The sequence below is a fragment of the Geotrypetes seraphini genome, chromosome 6 (genome assembly GCF_902459505.1).
Source record: "Geotrypetes seraphini chromosome 6, aGeoSer1.1, whole genome shotgun sequence".
Lineage (NCBI taxonomy): Eukaryota > Metazoa > Chordata > Amphibia > Gymnophiona > Dermophiidae > Geotrypetes > Geotrypetes seraphini.
In genome coordinates this window covers 208,956,291-208,972,620 of record NC_047089.1, presented here as the reverse complement: position 1 = coordinate 208,972,620, position 16,330 = coordinate 208,956,291, and the positions used below count along the sequence as shown (strand labels likewise).

General features: G+C 41.0%; 1 protein-coding gene across 1 annotated transcript in view; it reads left to right on the top strand.

The window, feature by feature from the left end:
- The window catches only part of ADAM9 (ADAM metallopeptidase domain 9), a 155,617-nt gene that overhangs the window by 67,899 nt on the left and 71,388 nt on the right, over positions 1-16,330 (top strand). Inside the window, exons 11-14 of the mRNA XM_033948056.1 lie at positions 3,097-3,230; positions 12,137-12,308; positions 12,514-12,606; positions 13,159-13,354. Coding sequence (XP_033803947.1) covers positions 3,097-3,230; positions 12,137-12,308; positions 12,514-12,606; positions 13,159-13,354 — 595 coding nt within the window. The remainder of the gene's footprint in view (positions 1-3,096; positions 3,231-12,136; positions 12,309-12,513; positions 12,607-13,158; positions 13,355-16,330) is intronic.

Sequence of the window (16,330 nt, the reverse complement as noted above, 5' to 3'; positions counted from 1 at the left end):
AGTGTTTCAGGGACTGGTGAAATAATGTGAAGAGAAACTTGCAAAGAAGGTAAAAACTCATAGCAATTTTTTTAGGTACATCAGAAACAGGAAACCTGTGAGGGAATCTGTGGGACCATTGGATGATCAAGGAGCGAAAGGGACACTCAGGAAGGATAAGGCCATAACGGAAAGACTGAATGAATTCTTTGCTTTGGTCTTTACTGCAGAAGATGTAAGAGATCTACCTGAACCAGAAATGGTTTTCAAGGGTGATGATGCAGAGGAACTGAAAGATCTCGGTGAATCTGGAAGATGTACTGAACCAAATCGACAAGTTAAAAAGTGATAAATCGTCGGGACTGGATGGTATACATCCCAGGGTACTAAAAGAACTCAAACATGAAATTGCTGACCTGCTGTTAGTGGTCTGTAACCTTTCACTAAAATCGTCTGTAGTACCTGAAGATCGGAGGATGGTCAATGTTATGCCGGTTCCAGGGGAGATCCGGGTAAAGACTAAAATGGTTAGGGCTCTTCAGCTTGGAAAAGAGACTGCTGAGGGGAGATATGATTGAAGTCTACAAAATCCTGAGTGGAGTAGAACGGGTACAAGTGGATTGATTTTTCACTCTGTCAAAAATTACAAAGACTAGGGGATACTTCATGAAGATGTAGGGAAATACTTTTAAAACCAATAGGAGGTTGTTTTTTTTTTCATTCAGAGAATAGTTAAGCTCTGGAACGCGTTGTCAGAGGATGTGGTAAGAGCGGATAGCGTAACTAGTTTTAAGAAAGGTTTGGACAAGTTCCTGGAGGGAAAGTCCATAATCTGTTATTGAGAAAGACATGGGGGAAGCCACTCCTTGCCCTGTATTGATAGCATGGAATATTGCTACACCTTGGGTTTTGGCCAGGTACTAGTGACCTGGATTTCCCATCGTGAGAATGGGCTACTGGACTTGATGGACCATTGATCTAACCCAGTAAGGCTATTCTTATGTTCTTATGGTGTGAGCAACAACCCTCTGACCTAGTGACTGCACCAGTTTTAGTGGTGCTCGACTTCTTGCAGGACGGTCTGAATGAAAGATTGGCGGTTGGTTTTCTCAAGATACAGATAGCCGGAATTTCCTGCTTCAGAGCACAGGTCAGCAAGTGTTTGTTGGCGTTCTATCTGGATGTTTCTAGATTTTTGAAAGGATCCTTACATCTTTGCCCTCCAGTGTGACAACCTTTTCCATCTTGGGACCTTAATCTGGTCCTGCGGTCACTTGTGAGGGCCCCATATGAGCCTTTGGAAGAGGTGTCCCTGATGGATCTGTGGGTTCAGACAGTTTTCTTGGTAACTGATGTTGGAGAGAAGGGTGTCGGAGCTGCATATGCTGTCCTGCAGGGAACGCTTTCTTCACATTTTAGAAGCTAGTGTCTCAATTCAAACCTTCCTTCCTACCAAAGGTCATGTCCAGTTTTCATGTGAACTAGGATGTGTGCCAGATTTTGATTCTTTACTTGGAGGTGACCAGGTGCTTACATATGTGACACGTCAAGGGAGACCTGTATCTAGGGCAACCATATCCTGGTAGATCAGGATGTTTATTGCTTCCGCCTATATCGGAAGCGGAAAGTAGTCTCGAGTGGCAGTGAAGATGCATGCCACTTGCACCGTTGTGTTATCTTGGACAGAGTCTGAGTCTAGAGCAGTCTCACTTTTAGAGATTTGCACACAGCCACTTGGTCTAATCTCCACACGTTCACTAAGTTTTACAGGGTTGATGTAGAAGCTGGAATGGATACCTTTTTGGGGTCCTCAGTACTGGCAGCAGGCTTATCTGTCCTACCCTAGGAACCAGGGACTGCACTGATATGTCCTGATGTTGAAGACTACCGGTCCTGTTGCACAAGAAGGAAAGATTAGGTTCTTATCTTGCTAAGTTTCTTTCTTGTAAATATGACTGGTAATCTTGATGCCCGCCAGGTCTAATATATACATATTAACCTGCTTCAGACATTGCCTGCTTAGTCAGATGTCTTGTTTCTTTCGCCTACCCAGTAGAATCAGAACTGAAAAATAATTCACTTGTAAGAACTACAAAACAATTGGTGCAAATGGCACACAGGTAGATGGTTTCTTTTAATTACTGCCTTGTTTGTTTAATTTAGTTGTGGTTAACTAGCACTGTTCTTTAATGTTCTTTAATGTTTGAGCAGAACAGACTTACGTCTGTTCTGGGAATTTCCCCACACCCCTCTCTTATGTTTGCACTCTAGAACTTACTAGAAGCTTTGGTACCGACTGAGTGGGTGGAGCTAATCCCAGAGTGATGGGAGGTGGAGCATGAAAACAAACTGGGCTCTTTACAACCCTCACAACTAATGGGGGTTTAACTTGATGGTCAAGACTACCAGTCACATTTACAAGAAAGAAGATTAACAAGGTAAGAACCTAGTCTCTCCTTTTTCTTTTCCTTGTCCTCTTCCTAGTGTGTTCTTTATTCTTTTGTGTTTTTACATGAATTAAACTTTGTTTCAGCCAGCAGAGCTCCCTTCTCTTTCTCTTCCATGTCTTTCCTCCCTCTTGGTTTTTTATCCTGAAATGGGCATGGGATGGCTTGGTAGAAACTATGGAAGCTAGAGAAAGGAAAGAAGGCCACAGGAGGAAAGAAGAAAGCTTACTTAACCCTTTCAGGACCATAAGGATCGTAGGCCAATTTTTGTGGTTTTGACAACATTTGTATGGTAAAAAGGACTTGCAGATGCCAAAAAATTGATTTTTTTTGTGAAATATCATTATTTTAAAAAAAAAAAATCAAACTTCTGGCTTATGGACAGTGTGGCAAGTGAATCTTCTCGTCAATCTGGCAACGACGCTAATGAATGAATGTCGGAACCAGTTTGTTTACATAAAGGCAGTATCATATGGAATCCGTACATATCAAATTTAGAACTGTAGACTATCCCAATCAAAATTTATAGGATTTTAAAGTTATGGGACAAATATGTCCCTTGGTCCTGAAAGGGTTAATGTAGAACAAATAAAAAATAAATCCTTCTGGACAGCTTTTCTGTGTTTTGCTTTTAAGTGGGTCTAACTCTAAGCTTGGTATTTGTATTTAGTTTCCACATCATAATATTCAGAGCTTTGCATCTATCGTTGCACACGAACTGGGCCACAATCTGGGGATGAATCACGATGATGACAGACACTGTCAGTGCAGCGTTGCAACCTGTATCATGAACTCAGGAGCCTCGTGAGTCTACCCTTCCCTTGTTTATTTCTCTGAACCTAGCGAGACAAAAATTTCAGAAGTTAAGGGCATTATTTATGAAGGTTTTAGACGGGTACTAGGATTTATGGTCATACCTTGTATTTTGACTTGGACACCAGCATGATGAGCTTAACTTATGTAAAAAGGATTTGGTCTACATGACTTTAAAATTCTGTGGATGGATAAAATTACTAAACAACAACAACAAAAAAATACCATATTGTTCTAATAATAGCCCATCTGGCATTGCTCTCCTCCACCCTCCATCACTCATATACTGGGCTGACCATAGAGAAGTATATGGTCTGTGATAAATATGGAAGTTAAAAGAGCAGTAGGGTTGAGGGAAGTTTTCCAGAGGCCTTCCTACACCTATCCTGTTATGACCATGGAGATTTCCTTGTGATTCATATAGTTTTCAAAAATGTTTAGTACTTTAAATGAATTGCAGTGTAGTGAGTATTAATCTGCCTGTATGGTGGTTATTTCTGAATTAATTATACTGTATGGTGTCCAAAGCTATACTTTGGGGTATGAACCAATTTTGTAAGTCATTATTGAGGATTTTTTTTTTAAAGTTCTTTATTCATTTTAAATTTCTTACATCAAGTGATAAATATATAATACATATAATTTTCAATATACACTTGAATATCCAACAATATATATTTTAATACAAACATATATAAAGACCCCCTTTGCAATAAATTATAAATCATCTGTTCTTATAATATTGTACCCACCCTAACCCCTATTATATGTTCTATCCTTGTGCTATGATATCTGATCTTTAGAAAAAAGAGCCAATGGTCCCCAGATTTTATTAAATTTTTTAATATAACCATTTTGTAACGCTATTGCTTTTTCCATCTTATATATATGGCAAATAGAATTCCACCAAAAAGTGAAATTTAATTTTGTATGATCTTTCCAGTTTTGAGTAATTTGTTGTATGGCGACCCCTGTTAATATCAATAAAAGTTTATTATTGTTTGCTGATATTGGACTCTGTGTTCTCATTGCTGTTCCAAATAAAATTGTGTCATATGTAAGTCCAACATGATTTTCTAATAATATATTAATTTGGGGCCAAATTGTTTTCCAAAAAGCATTTATACAGGGACAAAAATAGATTAAATGATCTAATGTCCCAATTTCTATCTTACAATGCCAGCATCTATTAGATTTAGAACTATCTACTTTTTGTAACCGAGTAGGGGTCCATAAAACTCTATGTAATAAAAACAACCATGTTTGACTCATAGATGCTGACATTGTAGTATGTATTCTCCAGGACCAAAATTTTTGCCATTGAGTTGCAGAAATTGTCTGTCCTATCTCAATACTCCAAATGTCCCTAAGTCCTGTTCTTTTTTTTTATTTAAAAATCCATATAATAATTTATACCATTTTGCGGCTTGGTGTCCCAAAAAATCTGCCTGAAAGCAAAGGATTTGCAAACTATATTGAGTATTAAGATTCTTCCATTCAGGGAACCCTTCCTGGATGGCCTGCTTCAATTGCATCCATTTAAAATATTGTGTTATGTTCAATCCAAATTTCTGTTGCAATTGTGAAAAACTAAGCATGGATCCATTTACTATAACATCATTTAAAGACCGTATACCTGCAATTATCCATTGCTTCCATATTATTTTGAATCCACCAATTTTGATCCTGGAGTTCACCCAAATGGATTGATTTAACGATTTAGTTATTGGATCTGTTGTAATATTACTAATAAATCTTAATGTTTTCCATGTATCTAACAAAATTTTGTGATCTTTATATCTCTTGGGCATTGTTATACTTATAAGATGTTCCGGATATAATGGAAACAGGAGCCGCCATTCTAAATATAACCAGTCTGGTACATTCTCCATGAGATCTGGGAGGATCCAATACATACCCTGTCTTAAAATATAGGCTTGATGATACAGTGGTGCCTCGCATAACGGACGCCTCGCACAGCGAACGCTGCGCACAACGAACTTTATGTCTTGATCCGTACAACGAACTTCGTTTCACACAACGAAGTCGCCCGAGCTGCATCCTTCCGCGCAGGCACTGCGCTTAACTGCCCTCTCTCCGCCTGGTTCCCTCTTGCCCCCCCCGACTCCCCGACACGATCGGGGCAAAAAGGAGCCCAAGCCCTCTTGCCCCGCCGATTCCCCAACTCCCCACACAATATCGGGCCAGGAGGGAGCCCAAGTCCTCCTGGCCACGGCGACCCCCTAACCCCACCCTGCACTACATTACGGGCAGGAGGGATCCCAGGCCCTCCTGCCCTCGACGCAAACCCCCCTCCCCCCAACGACCGCCCCCCCCCCAAGAACCTCCGACCGCCCCCCCAGCCGACCCGCGACCCCCCTGGCCGACCCCCACGACACCCCCAACCCCCTTCCCCGTACCTTTCTGTAGTTGGCCGGACAGACGGGAGCCAAACCCGCCTGTCCGGCAGGCAGCCAACGACGGAATGAGGCCGGATTGGCCCATCCGTCCCAAAGCTCCGCCTACTGGTGGGGCCTAAGGCGCCTGGGCCAATCAGAATAGGCCCGGGAGCCTTAGGTCCCTCCTGGGGGCGGGGCCTGAGGCACATGGGCCCAACCCGACCATGTGCCTCAGGCCCTGCCCCCAGGAGGGACCTAAGGCTCCCGGGCCTATTCTGATTGGCCCAGGCGCCTTAGGCCCCACCAGTAGGCGGAGCTTTGGGACGGATGGGCCAATCCGGCCTCATTCCGTCGATGGCTGCCTGCCGGACAGGCGGGTTTGGCTCCCGTCTGTCCGGCCAACTACAGAAAGGTACGGGGAAGGGGGTTGGGGGTGTCGTGGGGGTCGGCCAGGGGGGTCGCGGGTCGGCTGGGGGGGCGGTCGGAGGTTCTTGGGGGGGGCGGTCGTTGGGGGGAGGGGGGGTTTGCGTCGAGGGCAGGAGGGCCTGGGATCCCTCCTGCCCGTAATGTAGTGCAGGGTGGGGTTAGGGGGTCGCCGTGGCCAGGAGGACTTGGGCTCCCTCCTGGCCCGATATTGTCGGGGAGTTGGGGAATCGGCGGGGCAAGAGGGCTTGGGCTCCCTTTTGCCCCGATCGTGTCGGGGAGTCGGGGGGGCAAGAGGGCTTGAGCTCCCTCTTGCCCCGATCGTGTCGGGGAGTCGGGGGGGCAAGAGGGCTTGAGCTCCCTCTTGCCCCGATCGTGTCGGGGAGTCGGGGGGGCAAGAGGGCTTGAGCTCCCTCTTGCCCCGATCGTGTCGGGGGTGCCAGGGACCACACGGAGTCACCCACCGTACCACCCGATTCGGGTAAGCGCAGGTATCGGTGGGTGACTTATTTGCGGGGGGGTGCCTTATTTTACATTTTTTTCTAAAAAGGGGGGGCTGTCTTATTTGATGGCCCTGCCTTATCATCGTGGAAACACGGTAGAAAAAAAAAAAAAAATGAACAGTTAAGTCCCAGTTTTTGCCGCTGAGACTCTGCCCTCTCACTGTAAAATTAGACTCTACTTAGTCTGTCTTTAAATTTAAAAAATGTGTGTTGTTTTAAAAAACAATTATGTTTTTAGATGTATCTAAATAAAAATAATAACCAAAAATTTATCTTTTTTTATGTCATCTTAGCATATTTTATGCTACAGAACGAATTATTTTTTTTAACATGTATTGTTATGGGAAAACGCGTTTCACATAACGAACTTTTCGCATAACAAACTTGCTCCTGGAACGAATTAAGTTCGTTGTGTGAGGCACCACTGTACCTATAAAAATTTGGAAAATTTACCCCTCCCTCTCGAATCGTTTTTTGTAATGTTGCTAAAGCGATTCTTGGCCTTTTCCCAAACCAAACAAATTTTGTAAGTATACTATTTAATTTTTTATAAAATGACCCCTGGAAAAATATCGGAATCATACTCATTTGATAACAAACCACAGGTAAGATCATCATTTTTATTGTTTGAACTCTTCCCCACCATGAAAGATGTAAAGGATTCCATTGCTCGCACATTTCTGTTATTTTTTTTAATAAAATTTTTTCATTTTCTGTTACTGTATCATCAATTGTATTTTTAATAACAATTCCCAAATATTTTAATCCTTCCTCTTTCCATTGAAATGAATATGAATCAAATAATCCTTTGGTACAATGGACATTGATTGGAAGAACTTCAGATTTTTCCCAATTTATTTTGTATCCAGAAAATTTACCAAATGTATCTAATAAATTTAATAAACATGGAATGGTATCTTCCGGTTTTTTCAAATATAAAAGAATATCATCTGCATATGCAGATAATTTATATTCCCAATTTGATAATGTGATCCCCTTTATTCCCTTAGTTTGATTTATTGCAATTAATAAGGGTTCAAGAACAATATCAAAAAGTAAGGGAGATAAAGGACAACCTTGTCTAACCCCCCTTAACAAGTTAAATCTTTCTGAAATGTTATTATTTATATTTAATCTTGCACCAGGAGAGCTATACAATGTTTGAATCATTTTAATAAAAAAGGGACCTATTCCAAACCATTTTAAAGCTTGATACATAAATTTCCACTCCACTCTATCAAATGCTTTCTCTGCATCTAACGATATTAAGAAAGCTGGTTCATTCATAGTTTTCGCTAAGTTTAAAGAATGAAGTGCCAGTCTGGTATTATGTGAGGAATGTCTTTTAGCAACGAATCCTGTTTGGTGTACATCTATAATAAAAGGAAGAGCTTTTGCCAATCTTAATGCTAATACTTTAGCAAGCAATTTTTCATCTACATTCAACAATGATATGGGCCTGTAGTTTGAAACCAATGTAGGATCCCTGTTTGGTTTTGGTAAGACAATAATTACAGAATCATGCCATAGTACCTGATATATTTTCATTATGTATCTGATATTGATATAAATTTAATAAATAAGGCAATATAATATTTTGAAATGTTTTATAAAATTCAACAGTATATCCATCTCCACCTGGAGCGGATCCAACTCTAAGAGATTTCAATGCTAGTTCTATTTCTTTTAATGATATATGTTCTTCTAAACTTCCTCTTATATGTTCTGGAATATTTGGTCCAATAATTGAATTTAAAAACTCTAAGCCATCTTGTTCTTTATTTTCACTAAGAATCTGAAGTATATAGACTCCTTATAAAAATTCAAGAAATTGTTTTACAATATCTTTAGTGCTGGTGTGTGTATTACCTTTTGTATCTTTTATTGCAATAATTTTAGCTTTTCTTTTTTTTGCTTTAAGAAAATTTGCTAGCATTTTTCCAGCTTTATTTGAGTTTCCATAATATCTAAATTGCTGACAGAACATTTCTTTCCTAACAAATTGTGAAGAGAGTTCATTATATTTAGTTTTTAACTTTTAATAGTTTTTGTAATACTACATTTTCCCATTTAATAATTAATTTTTTTTCTAATGATTTAATTTCTTCCTCTAATTCCATAAATTGTTTTTTAAGCTGTTTTTTCAAAAAAGCCGAATATGAAATAATGTTTCCTCTCATTGTCGCTTTACAAGCATCCCATATAATTTCAATATTCATATTGTCTGTGCTATTAATTTGAAAAAACTCTTCATCTTACTTTTAGGTCTGTTACAAAATTTTCATCAGCAAGTAAGGCATTATCAAATTTCCAAATTGATATAAAATTTGTTTTTATATCATTTTTAGATCAATCCACACACCAGCATGATCAGAAATTATAATAGGATCGATAACTGCTTTCATAACTTTTTGTGCTAATTTACTAGAAACAAATATATAATCAATTCTTGAAAAGGATTTATGGACCTGAGAACAAAAAGAATATTCCTGATCATTAAAATGAAGAATACGCCATATATCTACCAAATCACAAGATTGTATCAAATTTTCTAGCCCTAATGATTTTATAATTTTACTAGGTTTCTTATCCATAATAGGATCCATAACAGCATTGAAATCTCCAGCTACTATCAAATTTGAAGTAGCCAATGGTAGTAATATCTGTTGAATTTTTTTAAAAAACTCCATTTGATTTGAATTAGGAGCATATAAATTAAATAAGTCCAGGGTTGTATTTCCCATTATCATTTTGATATGTACCCATCTTCCTAATGGATCAATTTTTATAAGTTTAAAATCAGCAGTACATTTCTTATTAATAAGTATGGCTACTCCTGCCTTTTTCCCTAATGCAGGAGCAAAAAAACATTTAGATACCCATCCCCCAATTAGTTTATTAGATTCATTCCCTGTAAGATGTGTCTCTTGCATGAAGTAAACATCCGCATTTTGCTTGTGAAGGAAACCTAACATTTTTTTTCTTTTAACTGGGTGATTCAGACCATTGACGTTAATGGAAAAAATTTTAATTGTCATTTAGTAATTTAAGTAAAATTAAATATCTTCTTAATAATAAAATTTTGATCAGATATCTGCACTTTTCTCCAAACATTCTAGTTCTAATTATTAATTCTTTATTATTAAAATGTATATTATTTTTCCCCCTTTCCCTATTCCCACCCCCCACCCCACCCTCCCTTTTAATTAAAAATTGTGTATACTTGGTAGCACGCATCTTAAGTCGATAATAAAGCACTCCATAAAGACCTGTTCTTATTGTAATCTATAAATTAAGACATTGGTTATTTAAAATGAAATATAATATAAATTTAGCCATGTTTCATGTATATAAATATATATATAATATTCAAAGCATATTATATTGTTAATTTACCTAAATTGTTATTATTGTAATAAAAGTAACTCACTTCAAATTAGAATTTTATTTTTTTATTTTTTGATGTTATTTCCTATACTAATATATATCAATAAATATCCCCTTATTCGTTTTATTTTAAATAATATGGGAATTCATTGATATATAATTGACGATTTATGATCAAAGAACTCCCCTCCTACGGAGGAATCCACCGCAAAAGCACATCCCGAATCAACATATATATTTCTTTTACATTTATGTTAGTTGAATCCAGAAGAGAGAACAATTTCAATATAAACTCATTTCCTTCAAGTATGTCTCAGTCCATCTTTGTTCTTGATTGTAGTTTTCCTTTTACGTTTTGATCTTTCGTTTCCTCTTCTTTTCTTCTTTTCCCAATATATGTAGTTCTTCTCTATATATAATCCATACAATGCAACAACAAGACCTGTCCATAAGTTCAACATTTATACAAAAGTCTTTCTTTTTTTTTTTCCGGTGTCTGCTTTATATCCATCACACGCAGTTCCTTCGCATTGACCTCTGGGGATTTGAGTCTTTATTCTCTCCTCTGTATTCAGTTTTATATATGTTCGACATGCACCCTCACCGTGCACTCCCCCACGGAGGAAGATTTTTACTTTATATTGTATTAGATTATATCAATGAAATTATAAAGTAATCTTCCAAGTATTTTCCTTTTTTCTAAAAGTATATATCATTTATTTATAATTTATTAATTAATATTGAGTGTTTCTGAACATCTTTCCTTATAATATCATTCTTCAATATTATATTATATTTTTCCCTTAATACATTCATATATTCCCTTAATAAACTTGGTTCATATTTAAAACATTCACTTATTCCTTTAATAAAAGTTTTTTGTTTTTTTTTTTCCTAGAATTTTGGTTTCATTTGAGTTCCATTTTTGAATATCGTTAGTGTAGAATATTTGAATTGAATATACTGCATTCTATATCGTTTTTCAAATCAATTTATAATACCTTTTTATCAAACTTAGTTATAATTAATTAATTATATTCATTTATCTATAGTATATGAACTAAAAATATGATAATCAATTTAAGAAGACATTGGTACTTCCTGGTTTTGAATAAATTTTTCTAATTTCTCTGGATCATTGAAAGATAAAGTTTTGTTTCCAATTAGTCACTTTCATAGTAGCAGGGTATACCAATCCAAACTTCGCTCCTAATTCTCTCAGCTTTGGTCTTAAATCCAATAACTTCTTTCTTTTAACAGCTGTATTTTTTGCGAAATCCGGTACTAGATGTATAAAAGCATCCTGATACTTCAAACCTTTATTTTTCTTAGCCAGTTGTAATATTTCTATGGCCTGCTGGTGTCGCAATAGCTTAAATATAAAAGGTCTTGGTCCTTGCTTGGTTTACTGCTCTTTTTAAGCGGCACTCTATGTGCTCTTTCTATTTCTATGGGAAATTTCGTTTGCAAATGGAAGTAGCTTGGGTAAGTAATTTTTCAATGAAGGTGACAGGATTTCCTATTTCTGCTCCTTCCGGCAAGCCAATCAGACGGATGTTACTTCTTCGTTCACGATTCGAATAATCTTCCAGGTCTTTAATAAGTATTTCAATTTTTTTCCTGTCTGCTTGGCTATAATAGATTTCCTCTTCAACTGTCAGCATTCTTTCTTCTAAGTTGTTAGATTTTAAGTTCAAGCACATCCATCTTCTTATTTATATTTGAAACCTCTTCTGTTAAATCGGTAACTTTTTTTAGTAATAATAGAAAGCATTTCTTTAATTTCTTTTAACTTCTTTCATAACTTCTGTGTCTGTCAGTTTTAAACCTGCTCTCCTGCTCCGGTTTTGCCCTTTTGCTACTTCCTGATATAGCGAAGTCGTTTTTATTCTGTTTACCAGTTGCCATCCTTTTTTCTTCTTTATTATTCATAGGACCAGTGAAATTTTAAAATATCTTCCGTTTTCATACAATTTATTTAATCTTTCAAGGTCTTTTTAACGGAGCTCTCCAATTACACGACTTTCTTCATGCGTGTCCAAGCCACGCCCCCCCCATTATTGAGGATTAATAATTATTTCAATAGTCTTTATAAAGACCAAAGATTTAATCAAGAAGAATTGCCTTTAAAAAATAAATTGTTAGCAGACTTGTGCTTTGTCTCTCCTGTTTTTATGTGCTATAGAGGTTCCAAGAACTTCAGCAGCTGCAGTGCTGATGACTTTGAGAAACTGGTCTTGAACAAGGGTGGAAACTGCTTGCTGAACATCCCCAGGCCTGATGAAGCCTATAGTGCCCCTTATTGTGGCAACAAGCTAGTGGATGCCGGGGAGGAATGTGACTGTGGGTCAGAAAAGGTTGGTATCTAGCAGTAGTTGTACCTAAGCTGGATTAAAGACTAGGATAAAAATGATTGGCTCCTTCTCCCCCCCCCCATCTTTTCAGATTCCCAACTCAGAATCACTCCTAGATCCTTGTATAAAGCAAGACTTCATTTTGATGTTTGCATTGTTAATCTCATACGTTCTGATGGATTAATCTTAAAATGTTGCATGTTTACAGGAATGTGAAAATGACCCATGCTGTGAACCAGGAACATGTAAACTCCGCTCAAGGGCTGGATGTGCATTTGGGGCCTGCTGTAAAAACTGTCAGGTAGGCCCTTGCATGTGTGTATCTGCTGTGTACTTGTTTCGGCATTTATTGTGGCGTTGTGCAACAAATGAATGCAGTGAAGCACTCTGTGTAACAGAATATGTGTGGTGAGATGGCATCCTGTGTTCTAGAGCAGGGGTAGGTAATTCCGGTCCTCGAGAGCAGGAGCCAGATCAAGTTTTCAGGATATCCACAATAAATATGCATGAGATAGATTTGCATCTCAAGGAGGCAGTGCATGCAAATCCATCTCATACATATTCATGGTGGAGATCCTGAAAACCTGACCTGGCTCCGGCTCTTGAGGACCGGAATTGCCTACCCGTGTTCTAGGGCAATGAAGCAAAAGCTTACTGAACAAAATCTCTTTTCCACATAGTATTGCTAGAAAAAGAAACATATAAAATCTACATAAATCAGTAAGCAGGACAGTGCTGTCTGGAAAGTTAAATGTAATGGTCATTAAGCTGCTGCCACATTTTCATCTCCCAGCCTCTAGCTGTACTTTGCCGAAACTCGCTGTTCTTGTAAGTCATCTTTCTTTTCCCACAGTTCCTTCCTGGAGGCTCCATATGCAGGATGAGCATTAGTGAATGCGATCTCCCAGAATACTGCAATGGATCATCTCCCTTCTGCCAGCCTGATGTCTTCATCCAGGATGGGCACCCGTGTCAGAACAACAAGGCCTATTGCTACAATGGCATATGCCAGACCTACGATGCACAGTGCCAGGCTATCTTTGGCTCAAGTAAGAGTGGTGCCTTTGTGGACTATTTTTTGTGAGGCTGGAGTTTGGACAGAGAGAAGAAAGAGGGATAATTGAAACCATAATTATTTTTAAAAATGGAATTTGGGTGCAGAAGACTTGGGATACAAAGTAATATTCATAGCCCCAGGGAGGGAGAGAATCCATGTCTGAAATCTGAATGAGGTTTGTATATGTCAAGATAACTGGGCTGAATGAAAAGAGGATTATATTATCCCAGGACAAGCAGGCAGCATATTCTCTACATGTGGGTGACGTCACCAATGGAGCCCCCTAGCAGACGTTTTCGCAAGCAGACTTGCTCGAAGACCTTCAGGCTTGCGATTGGCCCGCGCGTGTGCCCCTCCCGCCCTGCCTAGGGCATGCGTCTCCTCAGCGTGTCCTCAGTTCTCTGTTTTCCGCGGAGCCAGAAGCACTGCTCCTTTGCTTCGTGCGATCTCATTGTCCCTCTTGCACTGCGGCTTATTTGGTTTATTTCTCTTGAGTCGCTGTGCTCACGTCTTTCATTTTCGTTATTTTCATTTTTTTTCAGTTCGTATATTTTTGACCGGGTTCCCGGTCTTACTTTGGCTGCCTGGCCTCTCCTTTTTCTTATGTCCCTGCCTCTTTCCGGATTTAAACACTGCACTAAGTGCAACCGGGTTATCTCCATCACCGATCCTCATCGTTAGTGTGTGGAGTGCCTGGGTGCAGAGCACCGCACTGAGTCGTGTCCCCGTTGTGCGACTTTACAACCGCGGGCTCTTCATAGACGGGTGGCCAAGATTCTCCAACTCTTAGGCCCCATGGATCCTGCGGGACTGGCCTCGAGCTTGGCCTCGACGCCCTTGGGTAACTTGGCCTTGAAGGCTCCAGCCTTGGCCCCTCCTGCTACTCCTGCTTCGGGTAAGTCTCCTCTTTCCTCCTCAGGTATGCCAGCGAAGAAGCCTACCTCGGAGTCTCATGTTAGCGCCGCCTCATCGGCATCTTCGAGACATCAATCTAAGCGTGCCTCCTCACGTAGGGAATACTCTTCCTCGAGGTCGCCCCCAAAGGAGCGCACTGCTGCACCTCCGACCCACCTACCTTTGGTCTTGGTGCCTATGTTCGAGGACATGCTTAAGGTTGTTATTACCACACAATTTTCCTCGGTGGTAAGCCAACTAGTCCCGACTTTGATGCCTTTGACCGCGGTCTCGACCCAGTTGCGGTCTGACCAGCCTGAGCGTCCCCTTGTCTCTCGTGGCCTCAACCGTAAGACTCGTTGGCTGCCCTTGAGCAGGTCTTCCTCTCCTGAGTCACCGGTGACTTTTCAGGGGTCCAAGCTGGGGGCCACTTTTTCCCCTGCTACTGCGGCGAGGCTTGCCTCTTCTAAACGGCCCTGTGCTTACCAGCCCTGGCGGGGCAGGTCTCCGACCTCGAAACCGTCTAGACACACGCTTGTCCTCGAGTTGGACTCTAGTGTTTGTTCCCCATCGAGGCGCTTGCTAACTTCTACAGGGACTGCTTCGAAACCAGTTGGGGATTTTTCCTATACACCGTTTTCTCTGAGGCTTTCTCAGTGATTTCCTCGGTCCCCGGGGCCTTCCCCAGTCCATATGGCGCGGGGCCGTTCCTCGACACCCCCTACACAGCTTAGTTCAACCTCTTCGGTCTCCCGTTCACGGGACTCTGAGGCTCCGGCTTACTATTCCAGGGAAGTTTCTCCCGCTTTCTCGGCTGCACCCCGGTCTCGATCGGAGTCTCCCCCGGAGGATGAATCTTCTTCTCGGACCTCCTCCTTTTCTCGGTTCATCTCTGACATGGGCAGAGCTTTGAACTTGGATCTTCAGGCCGACTCCTGCTTTACCCAGGAATACCTGTCGGAAATGGGAGTTGACAAATCGCCTCGCGGGGCGCTTCGCCTTCCATTGCATCAGGATCTCCGGCAGACGTTTCTCCGGAACCTGGAGACGCCGTATGCTGTCACGGCTATTCCCTCCAAGTTGGAGTCCTGTTACCGGACTATCCCGCTTAAAGGGTTTGAAAGTGCTCAGCTTTCCCACCAATCCTTGGTGGTTGAGTCTTCCTTGAAGAAGTCTAACCCCTCGAAGGTTTACACTGCTGTCCCTCTGGGCAGGGAGGGCTGTACAATGGACAAATTTGGTCACCACCTTTATCAAAATTCGATGATGGCAATTTCATCTTCATGTCCTACCTCCGGTTCTGTATAAATGCCCTCCGCTCGTTCCAGGAGGTCGTACCAGAGCCTCGGCGTCAGGAGTTTCGTCTCCTCGAGGAGACCTCTCCCAACTCCGCCTGTATATGTTTCAGGCCTCTTACGACGCCTTTGAATTGTCCTCGAGAGTTACAGCCTTTGCGATCGCCATGCGTCGCCTCACTTGGCTCCAGATTGTGGATATGGATCCGAATCTACAGGATCGCCTTGCCAATCTCCCGTGTGTGGGTCATGAGCTCTTCGATGATTCCATCGAGGTGGCCACGAAGCGCCTCTCAGACCACAAGTGGTCCTTTGTATCTCTAATGAAACTTAAACCTAAGGCCCCTCCGGCTTGCCCATATAAAATTCATCTCCGGAGGTATCCACAAAAATCCACTCCTGCTTTCTCTAGGCCTCCTTCGAAATGGCCCTGCAGCAGCAGCAACGTCAAGCTAAGACTCAGCCGCTGGCCCCGACGAAGACCAGGCTGTCCTTTTGACAATTCCAGTCCGAGCCTTCGGGCTCCTTTCCTCCTGGAGCCTTCCCCCCTCCCCATTGGGGGTCGTCTCCATCATTTCTAAACCCAGTGGGAGAATCTTACCTCCGACAGTTGGGTCCTGTCTATCATCCGGGAGGGGTACTCCCTCCACTTCAGTCGCGTACCCCCGGACTTGCCTCCAAGAGAGTTTCCTTCTGCTCAGTCTCAGCTTCCCCTCCTCCTACAGGAAGCTCAGGCTCTTTTTCGCCTTGGGGCGGTTGAGGAGGTTCCTCTGGAGCAG